A 26,089-nucleotide genomic window follows, 5' to 3' on the forward strand; every position below is an offset into this window, starting at 1 on the left:
TGGAAGTTCACCTATTTGAGTTTGGAATGAGGTCGATTTCAAAAGAAACTAAGTTGTTGTTTCTGCATAGACTCATGAAACTAGGAGGGCGCAGGACCAAAAAGCGCCAAACCGCAGAAAAATAATTAATGATGTGTAATAAGTGTGGCTGCTAAGCCCTCTAGTTTACATAAAAAAATGACTGGTTCTTAGAAACCTTGTTTCACCATGTTCTTTTAGTAATCTATGATTTATCATCCTAAGATTGGTTCATAGCCCAAAAGGAACCATTTCGAATACACTTGTTCATAATTTGTACTAATAAAATGGTTACTGTATTTTGAAATTGTGGGGGATTATTGGTATTATGGTGATGTATTTCAAAATACATTGCAGATGGTTATGATTAATAACTACCTTAAAGTAGGTATGATACCAACAGGTGTTTTGAAGGGATTGATCACAGAAAATGGTTAGGAACAAATAGCACCATTTGGTGAAAAGAAGTGTTGATTGGTTAACACTCGAGTGAACAGACTCATGAAGTGAACAGATGCATAATTGGGTTTCGACCCAAGAGACACGTCTATTCGAACTCTATAAATGCATAAAGGTTTCTAACTTGAAAAAGAAGTCTGGAATCTTTCTTTCAATCTCATTCTCCCTCTAATCTTTGTGCAAGTACTATTATATTGACTTGTGTCTATGCTTACAGTGCATATACATTGTGTCAACAGTAAAGTGATATTTTATTGTTCACAAGAATCTAATGTAAGAGAGTGCACTCTTACCGGATTGAGATCGTTGAATCCTGGAGAATAGATGCCATGAAACCGTTTGTACCGTAGGGGCGAAATCTATTCTTAAGGACAGTGAACATCTTCACGCCTCGATCAAATCTACTCGCATTTATAGCATCCATTGCCTTAGATTTACAACAGTTAAGAGTTTCAACCCAATGATAATGAGAAGCGTGACACTGCCGCACCACCTTAAGTTACACTCTATTCCTTCACCAAAGCAATGCAGGCATAAAGACAGTCCGGACCCTCAATATCCTATTTTGGAAAAGACAAACCATCAGCGTCATCATAAGATGTTGGATATTTTCAATATTGTTTGCTGCTATCCGCGGATGCGGGGGATGTAGTCCCTCCAGGCTGTGTTCGACCTGACAGGTCAGGTCGTGGGGGTCTAGGGGACAACGCCCCCTAGCAGAGTGCGAGACAGCATCTCGTGGAAATTTTTTCGGTTAATGAATTCGAGAACCTATTCGGTTTTCCAAAAATTTCCACAAAACATGTTTGTTCCCATAGGGTTCCTTCAAGAGACACCATTAATGGATGCCCATTGAAAGCGTCTGGTCGTGATGGAAAGACATCACGAAAAGGCATGAATCCCTCTTTAAATAGTGAAGGCTTTCTCCCATTTCTATCATAAAAATCTCTTTTTCTCTAAGCATCTTCAGAAACAAAATATTGTGTGTTCTTGGTTGGGTCAAGGGAGTACAACTCTTGAATTCAACAACGTTATTAGGGCTTTATTGTATCCTGAAGATAATATTTCCCTGACCAATTGTACTCGTCAATTATTTGGGAAGGGTCGAAATAATTGCTGAAAAGAATCGTAAGGTCTTGAAGCTTGTGATACAATATTATTTTTAATCTCTGTTTTCATCCTCTAGTACCCTGTATTTTCCAACATAAGACTCCGCCATGAAATAAAGCCTGTATGTATTATTTTTTTTTGGGTTTTTTTAACACGATAAAGCTTGTCTGTAGCCTCAAGCTTTTCATTAACAAAATGTTTGTACCTCCGTTCAAGAATCGCATCCCTTTACTTCAACCACCATAGATTTCTTCGTATTTCAAGGTACGCACGAACCTCAAAAGATGTAGCAATAACATCATCCCCCATCTTTCTATTTACATTCTCGAATAATCATATCAATATCTTTGAAAGTTCCAATGCTCGAATAATATGAAGGGGGAGACTTTAGTAGCTCACCTAAAATGAAAACCAAAGCAAAAGTTATCACCTATACAAATAAAAACACTACAAAAAATAAAATGCCATACCTACAAGAAGATGCAGATCCGCAACCGTCAAAAACAAGCCACCTCAAAAAGATCAAGAATATCTATTAAAAATTAGCAGGTACAATACTACAACAATATAATGAAGACTATTTATAGTACAGAAAATGCAAAATACGTATTTCTCTCATATCATCCAAACACGTAACGCCGCCGAATAGCCAACATCTCGAATCTATCCCAAAACATCCGAACAGACACAACGCCTCCAAATAGTCAACACTTCGCAACAATCAAACAACATCTGAATAGACGACAATTGGCATCAAGGAAACAATATCTGAACAGAAGTAACTACCTGAAACTCAATGAGCATATTCCTAAGAAATAAACACACCAGTCAACCATGGACTATGACCGTGAGAACTAGGAACCGGACAAGACAGGAGATCCCTCCGTCATAGAAACCGATGAAGATTATCGCCTCTCCTAAGGTTACGGAAAAAAAATGCATAATATGGATATTATATTATGGACCAAAACAGAGCAAAGATTCATTTTTTTTTTAAGTTTTTGTTAGTAGTAATTGAATAAGATGTTTTTACATCATTAGTGGTGTCTTTTGACATATTTCTTCGCCGTTTTGGGGAAATTTTTCTTCGTCGTTTTGGGGCGAGTTCTTCAGATTTTAATGACTGGTTCGTGACTTGCTATTCTCGATTCCAAAATACCGACAATTCATCATGACATCGCTTTCAATCGGTATCCGTGTTCATGTGGATCGACAAGTTTATGGGAAAATTAATCCTTTGTTTTAGGAGTATCTCTTATCAAAGAAGAATACAATCAGATTAAATGGTCGGAAATTACACCTGGATATACAATCATCTCTCTGTTATACATAAAAATAAATTAGATATCTTTGTGGTTTATTGTTTTTTCTCTACTTGTAATTGATGTCCTTATTTGTATTAGGGTCTTGATTAATTTTTATTTTGATGTTTTTATTATTCTTATAAGCGATATGTAATCACTATTTTGATTTGAATGAATTGAAATATGTTGTTGTCCAAAAAAAAAAAAACTGGCTAAATTGGGGCCTATCAAATTTTCCTTCCCACACCACCAAATTACTATAGGCACCCAAACTTCTAAAAAGTACTAATTTACCCTCACATTAATTCCTAAAACTCTCTCATATTAATTATAATCTTTCTATTTTCAGTAAATCCAAAAACAAAAAAAACTAAATCTAAAAAAGACATTCTATTTCCATCCTAATCTTTCCAAATTCTCAAAACCCTAATTTTCATCTTCTTATCCAACGAATCTTCGAGCCACACAAGAAAAAGGTAAATCTCCATCAACCCAATCTATGATTCTCCATATCTTGTTGATTTACATGTTTAAATCTTCGTTTTTGACAAATCAAAATTCTAATTACACCGAGAATCGGTTTTTATTGACCAACTGAATAAACCGATTCTGGGTTTTGTTTTCGTCCATGAAGAGCATGCACAGTAATCGGTTCACATGATGATTAACATAACACGATTCTAGGGTATAAATGAAATATGAAAATACATCACCAGAATCGGTTTATATATGTAATATGTATAATCCGATTACTGTAGTCTCTTCATCTTCCTTTCCATAATCGGGTTTTATACATGTAACACATAACCCGATTGTTTTAGTCTCTTCAGAATCGGATTACTTATGTTTCTATATGTACCGATTTCTTATTTGATTTTTTTTTTTTTTGTAGAATGGATTTCACACACCTAGCATTTTACAATCGAGAGGTAACCTTGGAAGATGTTCTGAGGAAACCACAAAGCCAGAGAGAAGCCTATATAAGTTTGCTTTCGGAGCTGACACCCGTCTTGAACAAGCCCTCGCATTGATTGATATGCTTGCACTGGAAGATCTTGTTGAGGTCATAAGGTTCGCTAAGATGAGGAGAAACATCATTAGAGATGATAGGGATCGCCACCATGAGTTGGAAGGTATGTTCGAAGAAATGGCTGAATATATGGCCATGGATGATGCAGAAGTTGCTGCTATTGATGATGTTGCTGCTAGTGTTGCTGCAGCTGCTCCTGATGCTGGTGTTGGTGGTGCTTCAGCTGCTCCTGATGCTAATGCTGGTGGTGGTGATGATGCTCCTGATGTCCTTGCTGCTGCAAATGCTCCTGGTGCTCCTTAAGTTTTTAAGTTTAACTTATAAATACTAAAACTTTAAGTTTATAAGACTTGTGGTTGTTTTTAGTCTTTTGGGATGGTTGATGTTTGTATTTTGGATGATATTTATGTGGTTGATGTTTTTATTTTGGATGATCTTGTGTTGAACTTAATGCACTTAATGTTTAAATTGATTATAGCCTGACATGCCAACAATCGGTTTACTCGATGTGTCTACATAAACCGATTGTGCAAGCCATTCTTCCTGGATGTTTTTAAGCCAAGCTAGAATCGGATCACATATGGAAATATATAAACCGATTGGTGTCGGTGAAAATTCAAAATTTAAAAGGTCTTTAATCGGTTTACATTGGTCGCAAGAAAGATCGATTCCTTGTGACATATAAACACAATCGGGTTTTACAGTCCTTCTAAAAGACCGATTATTTCAAATTATTTCACGTTTTTAGAAAAAAAAAGTCGTTAGGGACTTTCTCTATAAATAGAGACCTCACCCTTGGATCCCATTTGCCACAAAATTGACCATTTTATTCCCCCTCACTCCATATACTCCACAACTACTCATTTCATACACATACATACAAGAAATGGCAACATTCGACTCCGCGGAAGATTTGGCAATCACGAAAGCATGGTATGCGAAAAATCGACTTAGACGTCAATCCTCCGAAAGGGAGGATTCAACAACCTTTTGGGCTAAAGTACACAACAAATTTAGCCAAGAATTTGGGAATCCCAATGCAAGAAGTATTCAACAACTCCATGATAGGCACCTAGTCATCGAAAATGCGATACTTGCTTTTATAGCTCTCCAACCTCGGCTTTTAATACTCGCCCCTTCACCTTGTCCATTGCACAATTTGTAAGTAATTTTGTGGTTTTTTTTATGTACCCCATGTTGTGTTATCTTCCAACGAAACACCACTAACAAATTAAGATTCTTTTTGTTTTTTTGTAGCACGAAGTCGTGAAAGCGTGCTACTTGGAGGAAAAGGTGGAAGCATTCGCCTTTGATGCAAGTTATCACTTCTTGGCAGATAGAATCCCGAAGGATAACCCGGACTACTTGGATGATGTATCGTCTTCGCCGGGGGAAGATTTATGGCTTTAGAAGTTTTTGTATAGGTTTTGTGGGTAGACCTCTATGTAAACCCTCACGAGACTATAACTCGTCCACTAGGGTCGCCTAGGGGTTTAAAGGCTTGATGCATTTGCTAAATGCATCCTACAATAATAATGCAATGAATGAAAATTGGTAATGTAAGGAAACAATCGGTTTATATATGTCATAAGTAAAACCCGATTTTCAAAATCGGGTTATACAACATGTCAACGTTAACCGATTATGGATGTCCTCTGTTAATTCGTAAACACCAATCCAGAATTGGTTTACAAGTGAATGAACGTAAACCGATTCTAGGTACTGTTAACGAAAAAAAAATGTTTGATGTTTTTATGAACTCTCTAACATTAGTTAATCTCACATCCAAAACAAAATTAACCCATAATACGATTAATTAGTGCTAATTAATCAGGGATAAAATAGGTAATTTGGTAGTTATTTTGATAAGGGGTGGTGTAAAGTGATTTCTAGTGATATTTTTTTGTCATCTAGCTATACACCCCAATTAAGTGGTATAGACCTCAATTTAGCCTGAAAAAAAAGGTTTATATACAATAAAGAAACATCTAATTAAATTGATAAATTTCGTACTAAAAAGAATAATATATAAAACTTCTTGCAAGCATTGTCACATGATTGAAAAATCTAAACGAAGGGAGGGTCGTCTGATTATTGATTGATGCATTACCAAAATATTAAAGAATTATGCACCAATATGCCACCTATATTTATATTTAACTAGTTCGTATTTAACTAGTTGTTATATTAATGCTAGTTCTACATCGAATTAAAAATATCTCATTTCACGATAGACCACCGAACTTGCAACTTGCACGAGCAACAAATCCTAAGACTGGGAATCTATGATTAGATTAAAACTATAAAAATCAATGTTTGCTTATATACTGGTCAAAGACATAATACTAGATGAACGCTGCCACAATGGGACGGTCGGCCGAAAAAATTGACGTAAAACTAAATTTCGTACTCACAATTTAGTTCCGGCCATAATGGCACGGAGTCAGACTTGTAAATTTTTGAAGCGAAATTGTAAAGCAAATAGGTGTTCAAACAAGCACACAAAACATTTCCAAACGACTCATCAGTTGTAAAAATATCTCTACATCGAAGATCAATGTTTCCGAGCATTCTTTTTCCAATCATATTGGACTAGAATATATTTCACAATCCTGTAGATTACAACTTGATGAATATGATTTAACAGATAATTTTATTCGAAAGGGAATAGAGTTGTAAGAGCGTTTTGAAACCCTTTGAGTCGTGGATCGGGAAGTATTCTCAGATTGACCCTGTTTTTTCTTGGAATATGATGACATCTTTTGATGAGATTTTTTCCTTGATCTTGAATCAGACAAGTGATCAATAACAAAACCAAATGGTCTGAAATCATTTGTTTGTTTCCATTCAAGTTGATCTCTGTCTTTTTCAGATAAATAATCCTTTTCACTACTGTTTTAAACAGTTATAATTAACTGAATATCAGTCAGTGGATTACGATTTGAAACAAAACTCTTTTGATTCTTGCAAGTGGTTAGGTTGTTTGAATCAAGATGTCGTCTATTAGTCAAGAAAACCTGGATACTAGGATCATACACCCTCGTCTTACATGTGGATGTCTTGACTAATAAAACATTTCTGACATTAGGAAAGTTGTCAGAATTCTCATATTCAGACTCAAGAAGAGATATACAAGAAGTCTCATCTTGAAATTGACTTGTTGAGATAGATGAGATTATCATTCTGTCAAAATATTCATGAATTTCAAGAGTTTCTTGAAGCACAATTTTTCATGAGATATAGGTTTTATCAAGGTATCTTTGATAAACTTCTTGACAAATGGATAATAGACTTTATCTCTTAGATTGTATTTTCATCAAGCTTTATAAAAAATTTAATATCGCCACTGTCATCTTAATCCGAATTCTGCATCACATGTGTTTGTTTTCTTATTAACTCATTATGGTTAATATTTCCTAAGTCTTGTTCAACGAATAAACTAACAGTGTTGAGATGTTGAAAACAAAACGGTTTTCTGTAAATTATATTGTGAATACAGTATATCAACTGTTAGAGCACTGCTCGGTCAAACTCGCAAGCGTTGCTATCTCAAGCTTGTTAGTCAAGTTTAGGTGATCAAAACTATAAGTCTTGATTCTAGTCTACTTATAGCTATGTCTCGGACTAGGATATAATGTGTAGTTGAGATTTAGACTTCACGACTTTCATCGATTGAAGACGAATATCTAGTGAGGAGAGCTTCGAGGAACTTCATCAACAAAAGGTATGTGGAGACTAAAACTTATCTATCACTCGGAATTGTATTCAATTTTATCTCCTATTGAGACTAAGGCGTATAGATATATAGACTTTACATTATACACATTTGATATTTCGAGCTGAGTTTAACTCGCATATATCTTTCTCGAAATATGTGTTAGAACGCTTTTTGCTTTAGCTACTTTCATCATTATTCATGACGTGTTTAGTTGGAAACGATTTATTTGTTGGAAACTAAACAATGAGTCAAAAGATAATCATGTGAAAATTGCCTTGAAACATCTTACATGATTTGTGTGAGACAGTCATTTGATGTAGACTCGGAATGTTTCGTATTGATCATTAGATCACTTGAAAATTACTTATAAGCTAATAGTTTTTGTGAGACAACTATTGCCGTCTTCTAAGGATGTTTCAAATGGGAGTTCAGAACAAATAACCATTGTCTAGATATAGCACAGTATGCATACCAATATGCAAACTGTTGTAGTGTGATCCAGGTCCGGGAACAAAGTATGCATACAAGTGTGCGAATGATTTTTACTGTCAAAGTTTGGGAACCAAGTTTGCATACCCGTTTGCAAACGGTTTCACCTGAGTTGTGGTTTGGTACGATAGTATGCATACCCATTTGCGAACTGTCGGACAAGACCAATGTCCGGAACTTAAGTTTGCGTACCCGTTTGCAAACTAAGTTGTCTTAAGTTATAAAATCGGTTAAGTATGATCTCATACTCATGAACAAATACATTTGTATACTAAGGAATGCAATCGTTGCAAACTGTGGCTAAATGTTCATGAATTGATTCTCTTGAATCAAATCCGATTTTTCTTCAATTGTGTCTTATATACTTCTATGAGAATATAAACAATTGAACAACTCTATGAGTAACACAATTAGATTCACTTTATTACCATTTGATCTAGAAGTGTTTAGATGAATATGGTTAATAGAAAAGTTTCATGTGGCTAACTTCGGTTAAATTTTATTGAGCCAACTCAATATACACGTTTAGGTACGGTTACCCATATCTAAATGAAGGTACATTTTATTTGTGTGCAACAAGCTAAGACCATCTAACGGTGGAGAGATATTGCTATAGTTTTAAGCAAACTTAGCTTGAATATCAAATCAGGTTTTCATCTAACGATGAATATTGATTGCTTTGTTTCAAAGCTATCATCCCTAATTAAAAGACTATATAAGGGATAACTCTAGCAACTGGAAAATCTAATCCCCGTACCTCCTGTGTGATACTAGTTGCGACTAGAGTCGATTCTCCTTTAACGTAGGTTTTTTCTAGAACCATTATAGGTTAACGACTTGAAGAATTCATTAGGATTCTGAAGCCAGCCCAACTATTTTCTCTGTAGTTGCGCGTTCTGATCTTACTTGTTCTATCGTATTGAGTATTATCTTCTCTAATATTGGCTCCATATTTATCTCCAAAAGGTAAGATATAAAACGTAATCACAAAGCTCTTCGTCTCATTCTTTATGATTCCACAATGACTTGTTCTACTACCATATAGTTAAGTTATTGTGAGGTGATTGACATTTCTAGGATGTTCTTCGGGAATATAAGACCGGATTTTTAATTGGTTCCTGTTCACCTTGATTTATCAAAAGACGGAACAAAACCTTCATAGGTATTTCTGTGGGAGACAGATTTATCTATCAGAATAGACTTATCTCTGTGAGACAGTTTTGTTTATCAAGTCTTCGACTTTGGGTCGTAGCAACTCTTAGTTGTGGGTGAGATCAGCTAAGAAAATCAGGTGCGTATAGTCCTGCAGGGATTCAGAGGCGTAAGGAACGCGACTGTACCTTAATCGGCGTGAGACTTGGTTAGGGCTCAACTACATTCTTGTCCGAAGTTAACTTGTAGTAGGCTAGTGTCTATAACGGCTTAATACAGTGTGGTGTTCAAACCTGGACTGGGTCCCGAGGTTTTTCTGCGTTTGCGGTTTCCTCGTTAACAAAATTTCTAGTGTCTGTGTTATTTCTTTTCCGCATTATATTTTTTATATAATTGAAATATTACAGGTTGTGCATAGTTCAATCAATTGGTAAATCGAACCTTTAGTTGTTGATTGAAGTTGATTGATACTTGAACATTGGTTTTTGATACCGTTCAAGATATTTCTCATATCAATCGGGCTCATAGATTCCTCTCTGTTCGATTGCATTATTGTATTGAGAAATTAGGATATTAATCTTGGATGTTTTTCCTTGATTGAATCTGACTGTCGAGTTGGTTCTCTTGGAATTATATTGGAGTTAGTCCATACAAATTGCCGAACGAAATATTGGATGTGGTTTTTAGACCCCCGCTTTTTTAATTGGTATCAGAGAAGGCAAACACGTTAAAAACCTCATAAGTTGGTGTTTGTAGCAATCTGACACTATAAACAGATGTATTATCTCAAACAACGCATCACCAGTTCATAAACGTTCTGACTTGGTTCAAAGCCTTATTTCTCCTGAGAAATCTCTCACATCTTCTCCATTGTCTGAAACTGTGTATAACTGGGAAACACGCCTAGATGAACAGTTGGATGATCTTTCGGATGAAAGTGATTCAGACGACGGACACGTTTTTGATGAGGAAGTCTCACAATACATCAATCTTTTTGACCATCTCATAAAGAAAAAAAAGTAACATCTTGCTTGGCTGAGTTTCTGAATCCTCTCTGTCTAGAAAACAAGATAATGAGAAAACTCTTTAAAAGTTACGATTGTGGATATAATCTCTTACAATCCCTTCTTAAAGATCGTGAAGAAGATGTGCGTTCAAAGAATTCTGAATGCGAAAATCTTCATCGAAATCTTTTTGTGTTGAAAGAAGAACTTGCAGAATATAATGCAAGATGTAGCTCTCAACAAAGTTTTTTTAATGACAGAGAAAACGCCTTTCTCTCACGAGAAAAACAATTTGAGGCTGACCTTTCTACAGCTCAGAACAAGGTCAATATGCTGGAAGAAAACTTGAAAAAGTTTAACCTTGGTTCAACAAAATTATCCATTATGCTGGGAGCTTGTAAGAAATATCATGATACACGAGCTTTGGGCTATAAAGGAATAGACGCTTCAAGCAGTAGTAAGATTGATTTTGTTTGTACTAACATCAATTTCCAGCAGAAAAGTTTCACTAATGGCAAAGTGAAAAATTACCTTCAGCGGCAGAATTTTCAAAAAACCAGGGTTGTCAACCTCCTACTCATATGAAAACCGTTAATAACTTTCCCTTCAGATGTTACTATTGCGGAAACAAGGGTCATCTTGAGAAGAGATGTCGTTTTCGTCTGCGGAATGAAAAACTTCATAACATTCTTATATGGATGTCTAAGGAAGTAATCAAACATGTTTCTCATATTACTAGTCTTAAATGTCCAACCCCCAGACAAGGAAAGTGTTGTGATGGGCCAATTATTGCATGTAAAGATAACACAAAGTCTTTCTACAATTATAAAAATAATAATGTTATAAGGAAAAATGACTGCGATGTTGGTCCAATGAGTAAGAAAAATTCTTCAACTGAAAGAAGTTCTGGATCAAAAGTGTCAACCGTTCCTTAATATATTCATATCAATAATCGTGCTTCGGAACTCAATACCCGTATAAATAGACTCAAGCCTAGCATTAAGAAGGCAAGGAAGGCAACAACTTCAGGTATCTCTTGTCCTATATTTATTGATTCTCTTGAGACTAACTCTGTTGACTTCTCTGATGCTTTTCAAGGAAGAAAATTTGAGAATGTCAATATGCTCATCGAATTACAACTTGACCGCTTACAGTTGTGCGTCCTATTTGAGACCATGTGAGGATGCACGAGATTCTCAAGAAGATATCTTCTTGACAAAGTGGTCTTTGTTGTATTTTTTTTAAATGTAAAAAAATAATAATGATCATATTACTGTTGAGTCTTGCTCCAGTTAAATATTCCACTTGTAATATAAATAATCGTTATCTCTTAAGATAATACTCTTTGTTGCTTTGGAAAACTTCTCTTCTGTTCTTCCTTTAAGACAGTTGATTTGTTGTTTTTCAACAAACAACTTTTGCTCTAAATTTCTTTAGGCTAAGTTACTCTGCCATGTGTTTAGAACATATTTTTGATCTTTTGTCAAAACGCGCTTCTAAAATAGACTCCATCGGTTCCTTGGTTCTGAATTGTGGTTCATAATCACGAACGTTCGTGCACCTACTTCATGACCAAACGTACGGTTCCAATACTGGCTAGTTTGGAAAGATAACCATGTGCTTCTAGGGTTTCCCTATGAAAACACATACATATATATATATATCAAGAATTCTTTTTCTCCTGATATATGTTAGTTCTGTAATCTCAAGATTTCTCTTTGTGATATCATGGAGTGCACAATGGATGGATGTAAAAAGGAAGATTAAGTTGAAGATGGCAAAGTCTTTGAGTTTCATGAGAACCCTGTTATCATAACCTGCTATCATGCAGTTGATCATGAAAATGATTAACCTGTTCAGATGTCATCTCAATTGGTTGGAAATATTCTTCGAGATTTTAGGGTTGTTCGTGATCAACTTGAAATTGTGACAAAGAACCTTGAGGATCTGAAGACTGAAGTGAAGAAAGCAACTGATGATCTTGCTTGTGTTCGATCTCTGGTTCCTGATTATGTCTGAAGTCTTTCAGTTTGTTCTTAGGAGTTGATCTTATTTTTTCTAGGAAACTTCTAATGAGAATTTATTCTTGTGTTTTTAAGAAGTATAACTAGGGTTTGGAATACCAAATATTGTGATTACACATAACTATTGCCAACGATTTTCATCTTGCAATGTTTTAGATTTATTTATTTAAATCTAAGTTATTTGTAAGATGATTTTGCAGTATTAATCTTTATGGTTTTATATATTGCAAAAAAAATTATGGTATATGTGTGTTTACGTCCGTGAACTATGATTATCTCATATGACAACAGTTAATTCTATTATGTCTTTACGCAAATATTGATAAAAGATATAATGAACTTTTGTATATTCTGCAGTATTGATCTTTCCCTGATCCACCTATATGTGAAAGTACTGTATGGCTCTGTAAGTTTTTTTATGTTGAGCATTTCCGATTAAATTAATCATTAAGGTTCTCTTGTGGTCAATTTATTCGAGTTTACTAGATACAAATTCATGTTTCATGTAATTTTTCAATGTCCAAAGAAATCTTTCTTTTCTCGTAAAAGTAAAGTCGCTCATGTTGTTCTTTCGGGAATGGCATTTTATGGGGGAGAGTTCTTACTTGAACTTGTGCTTAATTGCCAAATCTTTGTGGGGAGTGCGGCTATGAAATATTGTAGGATTTACCGTGTAGGTTTATAAACTCCTTGATGAACACACTAAGTTTTAACTATGTGACATCATCAGAAAAAAGTTGATATGTTCTCTTTTAGTCATGGATTATCTCTTTGAGAATTTCATTATGATCCCGTAATTTTCGTACCTTTGACAATTTACATTGACAAAAAGGAGGATAATTATTTGGTAGTTCACACCACATACATATGGTTTACGGATTATTGTATGTGGGAGGGGGGGGGGGGGGGGGGGGGGGGGGGGGGAGGGAGTTATTGTGAGATGGAAGTATTGACTGAGGAGGACTGATACATATCACCATAGTATTATTGTCGATTTTGTGATACAATTGGACTTTGATGCCGTGTAATAATACTATGCCACTATATAACAATAATTGAGAACGTTTGTTTTCCTATTGTTATGGCTATGGATCTTCAACAACAATGATGCTGAGTTGAACACGTTCAGAATCACTGGAGTACTTGGAGCGACGATGAATTCAAGGAATGTGGAAGAACCAAGGAAATCAAGCATGTTGGATGAGGAGCCACAAAGTTTATTTATTTTGTAACTCATATGTATTGATAGTTTTGTCATTAAAATTGAGAAAGGGGGAGATTGTTAGAGCACTGCTCGGTCGAACTCGCAAGCGTTGCTATCTCAAGCTTGTTTGTCAAGTTTAGGTGATCAAAACTATGATTCTTGATTTCTAGTGTACTTATAGCTATGTCTCGGACTAAGATAGAATGTGTAGTTGAGCTTTAGACTTCACGGCGTTCATCGATTGAAGACGAAGATCTGGTGAGGAGAGCTTCGAGTAGCTTCATCAACAAAAGGTATGTGGAGACTAAAACTTATCTATCACTCAGAAGTCTATTCAATTTTACCTCCTATTGGGACTAAGTCGTATAACTATATAGACTTTACATTATACACATTTGATATTTCGAGCTGAGTTTCAGTCGCTTATATCCTTCTCGAAATATGTGTTGGAAAGTTTTTTGTTTTAGATACATTCATCATTTATTTTGACGAGTTTAGTTAGAAACGATTTATTTTTTGAAAACTAAACAATGATTCAAAAGATGATCACGTGAAAATTGCATTGAAACATCTTACATGATTTGTGTGAGACAGTCATTTGATGTAGACTTGGAATATTTCGTATTGATCATACGATCACTTGAAAATTACTTATAAGCTAATAGTTTGTGTGAGACAGCTATTGTCGTCTTCTAAGGATGTCTCAGTGATTGAAATGAGAGTTTAGAACAAATAACCATTGTCTGGATATAACACAGTATGCATACCAGTATGGAAGCAATTGTAGTGTGACTGAGGTCTGAGAACCAAGTATACAAACCAGTATGCGAACGGTTTTTACTGTGGAAGTCCGGGAATCAAGTTTGTATACCCGTTTGCAAACGGTTTTATCTGAGTTGCGGTCCGGTACGACAGTATGCATACCCACTTCAGTTTGTGTACCCGTTTGCAAACTAAGTTGGTTTAAGTTCTAGAATCGGTTAAGTATGATTTTATACTCATGAACAAATACATTATATATTAAGGAATGCAATCTTTGCAAACCGTGGCTAAATGTTCATGAATTGATTCTCTTGAATCAAATCTGATTTTGCTTCAATTGTGTCTTATATACTTCTATAAGAATATAAACAATTGAAAAACTCTATGAGTAACACAATTAGATTCATTTTATTATCATTTGATCTAGAAGTGTTTATATGAATGTGGTCAATAGAAAAGTGGTCATGTGGCTAACTTCGGTTAATTGTTATTGATCCAACTCAATATACACGTTTAGGTACGGTTATTCATATCTAAATGAAGGTATATTTCATTCGTGTGTAACAAGCTATAAGACCATCTAACAATTGAGAGATATTATTTTGGTTTTAAGCAAACTTAGCTTGAATATTAAATCAAGTTTTCATCTAACAGTGAATATTGATTGCTTTGTTTCAAAGCTATCAAACCCTGATTTGAATACTATATAAGGGAAAAATCTAGCAACTGGAAAACTTAACCCCACACCTCCTGTGTGATACTAGTTGCGACTAGAGTCGATTCTCCTTTAACCTAGGTTTTTCCTAAAACCATTATAGGTTAACGACTTGAAGACTTCATTGGGATTCTGAAGCCATCCCCAACTATTTTCTCTGTAGTTGCGTGTTCTGATCTTACTTGTTCTATCGTATTGAGTACTATATTCTCTAAGATTGGCTCGAGATTTATATTTGTGTTATGTACCTAGATGTACATAACCATATTGGATAGATGATTTGAGGTAAACCTCTCTTAATACCGGAGGATCAAGCTTCTGGTTCACAAGGAACGCAACCTGAAGAACAAATGTTCTAATTTGATTAATAATTGCTTAGCCTTTCATTACAGAGACTTGAGAATATATAACTCATCACTCTCTCAAATATCTAACGACTACTAACCCGCCGCGTGGTTACATCACAACCACCCGTTACAGGTAAACACTAATTAAGATAACTACAGACTAAACTAGATATGAGAACTCCCATTCATTAGCAAGTACATGACACTCTGATAGGTAAGATATAAAAAGTAATCACAAAGCTCTTCGTCTCATTCTTTGTGATTCCACAATATCTTGACTACCATATTGTTAAGTTATTGTGAGGTGATTGATATTTCTAGGCTGTTCTTCGGGAATATAAGACCGGATTATCAATTGTTTCATGTTCACCTTGATTTATCAAAAGACGGAACAAAAACTTCATAGGTATTTTTGTGGAAGACAGATTTATCTATCAGAATAGACTTATTTGTGTGAGACAGATTTGTTTATCAAGTCTTGGACTTTGGGTCGTAGCAACTCTTAGTTGTAGGTGAGATCAGTTAAGGGAATCAGGTGCGTAGAGTCCTGCTGGATTCAGAGGCATAAGGAACGCCACTGTACCTTAATCGGTGTGAGACTTGGTTAGGTCTCAACTACATTCCTGTCCGAAGTTAACTTGTAGTTGGCTAGTGTCTGTAGCGGCTTAATACAGTGTGGTCTTCAGATATGGACTAGGTCCAGGGGTTTTTCTGCATTTGCGGTTTCCTCGTTAACAAAATTTCTAGTGTCTGTGTTATTTCTTTTCCGTATTATATTTTTTATATAATTGAAATATCACAGGTTGTGCGTAGTTCAATCAATTGGTAAATCCAACCTTTGGTTGTTGATTGAAATTGATTGATACTTGAACATTGGTTTTTGATACCGTTTAAGTTACTTCTCTTATCAATCCGGCTCACGCATTCCTATCTGTTCGATTGCCGATTGTATTGAGAAATTGAGATATAACTCTTGGATGTTTTTACTTGATTGAGTCTGATTGTCTAGTTGATTCACTTGGAATTATATTAGAGTTAGTCCATACAAATTACCGAACGAAATATTGGGTGTGGTTGTTAGACCCCCGCTTTTTCATCAATATCTTGTGGTACGTTAAATGAATCAGTTATGGATTCAATTCTTATAAGTTGGATCGCACCAAGTAAAGATTGTTAAATCTTTTCGTGTTTGCTCGTTCTGATACCAATTGAAATTACGAGGGTACACAAATACACCACGGTTTTTCGTTTCAACCTATAAGTCTGATACCAAGTGTGATCGTTTATGTACAAAGTCGAGAGAATACAACAACAAGGTATTCACTTGATAATAGTTACGGTCCAAAACCGATTTACTATATGATCAATATCAAGTAATTAGGATTTAACGTACTAATGTATTTACTTTTAATTATAATAAAATAATTATAATTGCAGAAAGTAAAAGTAAATGACACAGCAAGATTTTGTTAACGAGGAAACCGCGAATGTAGAAAAATCTCGGGACCTAGTCCAGTTTTGAATACTCTCAGAATTAAGTCGATATACAAAGCCAACTTCTTATAGTTGAGACCAAGTAGTCTACCCCTAGTTACTTAGTTCCTTCAGTATTCCTACGTCTATGAACGTTTCGTCACGCACGTGAATCCCAAGATAGAAAATAACTATCTTGAGTTGCTTCACCGATGTAAAGTCTTAAGCACTCAACTCCTTTTGACCTCCTTATAAATAGTAAAGGAACAATGTTGTTTGGTAACTACTCCAATAATCTTTTGAAAAAAAGATTCGTTGAGTTTGAAAAAGGCTCTTCCGTCTAAACAGGTAAACTCCTTTTTCGGGTAAGATCAATCCAAATCAGTAACTTAGCTTAGAATTCACAACTATCAGATTCAAATATTGAAGAATACCATCAAATGATATTTTACGATCTATTCGACTTTATGATCATATCTATCAAAGATAAATCAGATCTAAGTCGGATCCCAGACGATCAAGATGTGTGCACAAATCACGAGATACAAAAACCAATAAGAAAAATATTTTAGTTCTCCAAATCTTCAATTTCCTTCTTATGTACCTGCATACCACAAACTTCAATCCATTTATGATCGATCACACACAGAACGGAGTTTGTTAATAATGGATGATCACAAGTTGTCTTTAGATCTAAAAACAGTTCTAAAGATCTCGTCAGTACTTTGGTCTAGATTTAGTGACCCTTATGTCATAAGAGAAGGCTCTCAAGAATAATCAAACTAGGTGCAATGAAAGTTTCAACAACCGTTAGTCAATCAAATCAATAATTTAAAACTAAAATAACAATGCAATTATCTAGTTTCCCAACAACGGTAATCGAAGTATTTAAACGAGCGATCGTATGCGATTTCGCCTAATTAAGGTACTTTCCTCTCCGGATAGAAGGCTCCACCAGAAATAAGACGAATGAAGTTAATTTTCCTGGCTCTTAGGATAGTTTTCAAGAAATGCAAACTCGACTATTTATAGACCAAGGTTGTTTGGATAACAAGAAAATTCCAAAACCAAAAATATTCTCAAGATATGCAATGAGTACCTAATTTCGGTTTTCCCATTTCCAACTAATATCCAATATGTAATTCCGAAATCTCTTATTAGAAAATATCTAACATTAGTTTAACACTTAACTAATAGCTTTCCAAGAAATATGATTTGATTTTCTAGAAAATCAAAAGCATATAATCGAAAATCTTAATTAAACGATTTTCAATATTTCAGATTGGGATCACCTTGATTATCAAGGAATATCTTTGGACAATAAAATATAAGAATTGTATTCATTTCCAAATTATGTCGACATCTAGAACTTTCCTATTTTACAAAACCTAATTCCAAACTCACACAAAACCGTAAAGTAATATGTGAATATGAAGGATTGGTTTTGCTCTTAGGAACGGTTCTACCGTGACTCCTAACATAGGTTAAGATCGGTTCTACCAAGTCTCCAAATATAGGTAGGGATCAGTTTTACCATTAATCTCAATAAAAGGTAGGTTCTACCATGATTACTAATACAGGTAAGGATCGGTTCTACCAAGACTCTCAACAATAGTTAAGATCGGTTATACCATGTATCCCAAAATAGATAAGGATCGGTTCTACCAACACTCTCAACATAACTCAAGATCGTTTGTATCGCATATACCAAACTAGGTAAAGATCGGTTCTACCATAACTCTCAACATAAGTCAAGATCAGTTCTACCAAAGTTATTACCTAGGTTCGAATTGGTCATCCAATAGATCTTCAATGAAAACCGGACCAAAATGCCTATTGATTTTCCTTCGATTACGAAACAAGTTTAGTATCTGTACTTCATTTAAACATATGATTCAAACTTAGTTTCCTAGGATGAAATCACACTTATATCCAATACAGAATTAAGTAACGAGTTACATAGATTATGTCGATGTCACATTTACGAAGTTCAAAAGATAAACATTATTCTTCGTAATCAAATATTCTTCCTTGACACTTTGATCTAACCTCGCATGTTATGTTTTCAATCTTAAACGACTTGAAAGTAACGATAGAAATGAAAACAAGTCAAGTCAGTATTTGTAGTCGATACGTTTTCACGATATTCAAGGTAATATTTGTATATATGTCTCAGTATTCCTAGACTTTCTAGATTAACATAAGCGAAGTTGACTCTATTACATTTGATCAAGCGTTGATACTAAAATATGACAACCGAAAGTTGAGATACCAATGCTTGGTTGGTTCAACCGAGAAATGCTCTAGCATAATTATACTGGATATGTACAAGAACTGAATTCGAAAAAGAACAAGTGTTGTAATCTATGTTTCAAGATACAAATTCACAATAACAAGTATTGTATGCTCTATACAGTTTGAGTTAAAAATTACCTGGGTTGATTAACGAATCACTTTCTTTTACTTTAATTATGTCAAACACGAATATAATGCGGAAGTAAAAAGTAAAGCAAGACACGAAAAATTTGGTTAACGAGGAAAACACCACAGAGAAAAACCATGGGACCTCGTCCAGCTTTAAACACCACAATGTATTAAACCGTTACAGAAACTAGTCTACATCAGACTTCACAGTGAAATTTAGTTGAGACTGAATTCACCCTTCAAACAATTCATATGCAATCTTGCTCTTTACGTCTCTTGAATCTCGCAAGACTCTACGGACTTGATTCCCTTAGCTGACGTCCGTTACAACCTAATAGTTTCTTCAACCTCAGTGAAGACTTTTTAATATTTTGCTTTTACAAAACACATGTTTTATTAGAAATTTGAAATTTGTTTTACCTTATTTTGAAGTTTGTTTTAACACTAAATTGGTTCAATAACCCTCAAAAACTTTTTCCCGGGTCTAAAAGACGAGTAACATTTGATACTGTTAAAATACTGACAAACTAAAAAGATACTTTCCTATTATCCAAATTGGGCATTACACCCAAACTTTAATCTTTTGGTGAAATTTATAATTATATAACGGACTAAAATGTCCCTATCTAGTTTAATTAAAGATCTCCTTAACTGCGTAAGCTTGTGTACAAGTATGAGTGGCTAATTTGTGTTACCAATCAGTTTTGTGTGAATAAATGGATGATGCAAACAAGAGATGGTGAACACATTAGGATCTTGCACGAGTTTCAAAGCGATGTCAAAACAAGTAACCAAGTGACGGACATGTGAAAAGTAAACCCAAGGCAGTGAATGCATTATATGCATTGTCTTTTACTCGTTTATACTATTGGAGGCGTCATTATATGATAGAGAATTGTACAAATCCTTTTCGGATTGCACTTGGGTTTGAGGCAGATAAAGTAACATTCTCCTAAGGAAATAAGAAGATGGAAATCAAGCCACATTCATGTTGTAAGCCACATATCCCAACACCTTTTACAATTCAGCGCATTGAGAATCTCATGGTTTGATGCATTGGTTATGTTGACGAAAGCGACACAAGGAAAATGTACATAAATGTCAGATACAAACTAAAGCAGGCTTAAAGAAGTAATGTGCCAAGTTATCCATTAAATGGTTGGTGTTTCACTGAGTTACCTGAGGAAAAAAGAAGAAGAGGTTACAGAAAGTCAGATAACTTGGGGAGGAACTACACAAAATGACTCCTCTGTAGCAAGTTTACTCATGACTAGGTACTTTCCCAGAATACAAAACAGGTGGTCGAACAAGTTCTTAAGAAATTAGCTCCAAATATACTGGTGTCTTTGGCATCGGATGGAGCGTACTGGTGTGGATTGTAAAGGCTGCAGACAAAGCTCCATATTGCTCTCTCGTGACTTATAAACTTACAAATCAGTTCAACGATCCATTGTTTAGACCTATTCAAAATGCTCGATCACGCCGGATAGTCAAATAAGTTGGATATGTCAAGCAATAATACCGGATGCATCTGGATATGTCCAGCGTTGTAATTGTCGTTCTTATTTCAATTTCAGTAACCAACATATGATGTAACTGGATTCATCCAACAATACACAAATCTTAGTTATTCCAGATTCAACTCAATCTAAACTAGGATGAAACCAATTTCTTCCTAGCTTAAACATGGAGAAAAACCAATTCAACCAAATCTAAAACGGGATGAAAATGATTTCATCCTAATTTAAATATGGATGAGACAAGTTAAGCCAAACCTAAACACATGATGATACCAGTTTCATACTAGTTTAACATGGATAAAATCAAACCAGTCAGGATAATACTAGTTTAATATCAGTTTAAACATGGATGAGAACGAATTCAGCCAAATCTAAAACATGATGATAACAATTTCATCTAAACTCAACGATACCAGTTTCATCCTACTTTAAACATGGCGGAAAAATATTCAACAGAATCTGAAACAGGATAACACCAGTTTCATCCATGTTCATGCAAGAAAAAAGTATTAGAATTTCATCCATCTCATAAATTTCAGGTCTAATAAAGGATGATACTAGTTTCATCCACGTTTACCCACGAGGGGGGGAAAATCACTCATATATAAAATGATTCATCTCATAGAATTAAGGTAATTAAGGTTAATACATGTAAAATTGATGAATTCATATAATACAATCAAGAAAAAAAACTTAGGATTAGGAACTTACGAGCACTTATCTTGCGAAATTGATGGCAGACAAAACCCTAATATTCTTAGTTTCAATGATTTTGAAAAATCTTCGTTTTAATTAGGGCATTTGAAGGCAAAACAAACTATAAATGGTGGGGCTGGTATCAATCTCAATGATGTTGTAGGTATTTTTTGTGGTGGAGGAAGACGTTGGTGTTGGTTGTAGATAATGATGTAGGTGGTTGTAGTTACTGTCTGATAGTGGTGGTGGTGGTGGTGGTTATAGTTAATGACGATAATGGTAGTTATAGTTAATGACAGTGGTGATTGTGGTTAACAGTGTGGAGAAAGAGAAAATCGAGATTGTGGAGAGAAGATTTCGACAATGATACCGGTGGTTTTGATGTGTTTTGGAGATGATGGAGAAAAAAAAGATGTTATCTGATATTTTTTTACATAGTGTAAAAAAAAAAAACTAGAGTGTATTTGTTAGTTTCACATTAACTTATTTCCTGTCCATTTAACTCAGACGAAATTTTACTCGTCCATTCCAGTCGAAATTTAAAGGTTACTCGATATTTGACTCGTTTTCTGTTGTTTTAAAGTGCTAATTCTATCATAAAATGTTAGGCATTACAAAAAATATATTTGAAACTACTCAAAATGTCGAGGTATAGGCATGGGAATTACCGAATAAATCCGATGGTATCAGTGGTTTCTGGGATTGCCCTCCCCTGATCCCGAACCGATCCCCGAATCGTTCAACATTAGTTTTCACTTACACTATAGTTATTTTGATCAATTAAAGACTTTTCTGGAATCCGCATAACAAATTTAATTAAGGCTCTTCTTTCGAGAATAGCCAATTTTATAATCATAGTATCAATAACCAATTTGGTGATTAATAAACTAAATAATAAATATACTAATCAAAATTTTAAAATACAATATTTATTTTACGAATCTATGTTATGAGCTTCATTAATTAGTTTGATCAATTTGAATAAAGAAGGTTCTATGAAAAAGCTGAACTAAGCATAAATTGACACGTAGGCCGACAAACAGTACCCTTTCCACTGTGTTATGACCAGAGAAAACCATTATCGGTCGCTAAACCTTACATCAAAACGTCTGTTCATCTGTGCTCGTTTTGCTAATTAATTATCAATAATCCATTAACTAAGTATATAAAAGTATACCATTTAACTTTTCGTCTTCATTACTTTAGTTTTCATGTAAAGGAATACACCAACAATTACACTTAAGAAATCAGAAAATGTTTAGTCCATCACAAAAAAAAAATTAAAACCACTAACTCTAAGAGCGTCCACAGTGGTGCGAGTATAACTAAAGATCAAAGACTAAAAAAAAAGACCAAATTTGGGTTTAGTCCGTCCTGTGACGTAGCGGGTGACGAGTAAATTTGGTCGCGCGTTGATATAAAGTCCGCTTCATCGTCCAGCGTAGATAAAGATTACGCCTGACATGGAGCGTTGATAAAGATAACGCGTGGTATGGGGCGTTGATAAAGATAACGCCTGGTATGGGGCGTGAACTATAGCAACGCCTGGTGTGTGGGACGGAGATTATACGTTCGCCCGGGTTCAAAAAAAAAATAAAAATGGGGCGTTGATAAAGACAACGCCCCAAGCAAATTTCCTAAAGTTTTAAAACTTTAGGCGTTGACTATATAAACACCTCTCTTTAGGCGTTAAGAATATAAACGCCGGTTGCCCGCGTTAACTTTACGTACGCCCGACGGAGCGTACATTTAACCAACGCCCCATCCAGGCGTACATTTTACCAACGCCTGTTCGTTGGGCGTTAACTATACGAGTGCCTGATGAGTGGCGTACACTATATCAACGTCCGTGGTGTAGGCGGAAATTATATAAACGCCTGACTATATTTTGGTTTGGTCTTGGTCGCCGATCAAATTTGATCTGGTTTTTACTCTTTGATCAAATTTTGATCGATAGTCCATCCCACTGCGCCAGCCCACTGGACCAAATATTTGGGTTTACTCGTCCACTGCAGTTGCTCTAACTGTTTAAGAAGATAAAAAAGTTTTTGTTAAAAAAGGAGAAATTATTGAGCGTCTTCCCAACAGATATTCTAACAACCCCTAATTTTCTCTGACACGTAAAGAATCATACAGATGTGCATGCGCATACATCCTGGCCTCTCATGGGTATCCATCCCCACGTGTGTGTATGTACATACATCTTTTGTCTTGTTTGTTTTCTGTCCTTTGCCTTGCATTACCTGTCTTATTCTTCTTAACACCCCGTATTCGTGTGCATGATAAAGCGTACTTTAAGATTCCCTTTTCTAGCTAGCTCGGCTCGCTATATTCTCCTTACCAACTCACCTCCACCCAACTCATGAAGAACAACACCTCAGACTTGATAATAATACTGCCGACCCTATCTAATGATCGGAAACTTGGAAGTCAATCCTGATAGTCGACGTTGACCGTTCATTCTATAGTGGAGATTCATTTTTTACGCAAAATTATGGGTCATGTGAGGCGGTAAAGCAAGGTTGAACTAGTTTAAAGGGAACATTAAGGGACAATAAAGGGTCTATAATATTCTGCTTTTTACCTAGTAGATTAGAAAGACACATCTACTTTCAAGAACAACTCAATTACAGATAGTGGGATGGCCCATTAATGTTGATCAGGCTTTAAGGTTAGTGCAGATTAGAGTCACAATCTCACGTGTCACAAACAAGAAGTTGGATAATTACCGTACTCCTAGCTGTACAAAAGTAAAGCTCCATTGAGAATATATAAACCCCAAAACTAGATACGAAAATCTCTCATTACTCATCTTCTCCATTTCTCTCCTTCTCTCTAAATTTGGGCTGTCTCTCTAATGGCGACGGAGACCACGAAATCAATGGTGAAACTCGACCTAGGAAATCTTACTGTAGTCAGAGTTCTGGGTAAAGGAGCTATGGGGACGGTTTTGTTGGTCGTCGATCTTCTAAATGATCCATCTGCTCGTTCTCCATTTGCTCTAAAAGTAGTCGAGAAATCAACATTCCATTCAAAATTCGATGCTGACCGGCGTGCTCGATGGGAAATGACGGTACTTTCTCGTCTATCTGATCCTTTCCTTCCTACTTTATTAGGAACCTTAGAAACAGATGAATTCTTAGCTTGGGCAGTTCCTTATTGTCATGGAGGTGATCTTAACATTCTTCGTTACCGTCAGACGGATCAAATTTTTTCACCAACTTCTATACGTTTCTATATAGCTGAAATCGTATGTGCTCTTGAGTCTCTACATCGTATGAATATCGTATATCGTGATTTGAAACCAGAAAACATTCTTATTCAGTATTCGGGTCACGTCACCCTTACAGATTTTGATCTTTCTCGGGTTCTGACACCAATTTCATCTAAAACGACAAAGCCACCAGAGATTCCTACTGCAAAACCGGTAACTCGTCGGAAACATCGTCGGAGTCTATCACGATTTATGTTGGTCGTCGCTGAGAAAGGCTTACCTAAAGCTAAGTCGGCACGGGTTTCGCCAGTGAGCCGGAAAAGACCAAGTTTCTCAAATGGTGAGCGATCTAACTCGTTTGTCGGAACGGAAGAGTATGTTTCTCCTGAGGTTGTACGCGGCGATGGACATGAATTTGCAGTCGACTGGTGGGCCCTGGGCATTTTGATATACGAAATGATGTATGGGGAAACGCCGTTTCGTGGTAAAAATCGGAAAGAAACGTTTCGTAATGTTGTGATGAAGTCACCGGAATTCATTGGGAAGAAGACGGCTTTGACAGATTTAGTCCAACGATTATTAGAGAAAGATCCAAGGAAGAGATTAGGTCATAAAAGGGGTGCAGCTGAGATTAAAGAACATGTCTTTTTTAGTGGGCTGAGATGGGATTTATTAACAGAAGTTTCACGACCACCCTTTCTTACGATGGTAGAGGAAGAAGAAACCGTTCAGGAAAGAATAAAGTCAAGTGGAGTCAACGTTAAGGATTATTTCCACAATCTGAGAAAACACACAACGCCAATTCCACCAAGGCCGTCAAGCTCCACGTTCAGTTCTCCGTTATCCGAACATTGTCGGAGAAATGTGTCGTTTGAGGAATTCTAATTCTAACTTACTTTAGGTAGTCATTTTAGGGGAGCTTTTAGTAGTTTAAAATGTAAGCTGATTGTTGTATATAGGGAAATCATATCAATAAGTTTGTGACAACGTGCAGTATTCAAACTTAAGAGGTTGACAAATTATACGAAATAAAATAAATCTTTAAGTTTCTAACTCTATTTTTCCATTGGGAAATTTTGTACAACAAGTTTTTGATACAACTAGCATATGATTAAGATGTCAGTGAGTCAAACTAGTTAGCTTAAAGTCACTCAAGTTTCTTTGACTTGTTTTGCTTTTCAAAAGTAGGCATTGGCCCTATTGAATCTAACTACAGTGAAGACTCTTTCTTCCTTTTCTCCTTTTCTCCTCCCTTCTCAGAAAAAAAAAAATTCAAAAGTTTTTTTTTTGCTTGCTCAGATCTGGTCTAAAAAGACCAAATCCGAGCAAGATTTCTTTTTCTTTTCTAGTTTTAGGTAATATTTATCGAATAAGATGAATCCACGTCTTTTTTTTGTGTTTTTCGACGTTTTTCTTCGTCGTTTTG

General features: G+C 35.5%; 1 protein-coding gene across 1 annotated transcript; it reads left to right on the forward strand.

Moving 5' to 3' along the window:
- The first annotated feature begins 24,171 nt into the window (after positions 1-24,171).
- Positions 24,172-25,716, forward strand: LOC113323111 (serine/threonine-protein kinase UCNL-like). The gene has a single exon (XM_026571370.1). The coding sequence runs from the start codon at positions 24,307-24,309 to the stop codon at positions 25,546-25,548; it is 1,242 nt and encodes a 413-aa protein (XP_026427155.1). The 5' UTR covers positions 24,172-24,306; the 3' UTR covers positions 25,549-25,716.
- Positions 25,717-26,089: the final 373 nt, after the last annotated feature.

The sequence above is a fragment of the Papaver somniferum genome, chromosome 11 (assembly GCF_003573695.1).
Source record: "Papaver somniferum cultivar HN1 chromosome 11, ASM357369v1, whole genome shotgun sequence".
Classification (NCBI taxonomy): domain Eukaryota; kingdom Viridiplantae; phylum Streptophyta; class Magnoliopsida; order Ranunculales; family Papaveraceae; genus Papaver; species Papaver somniferum.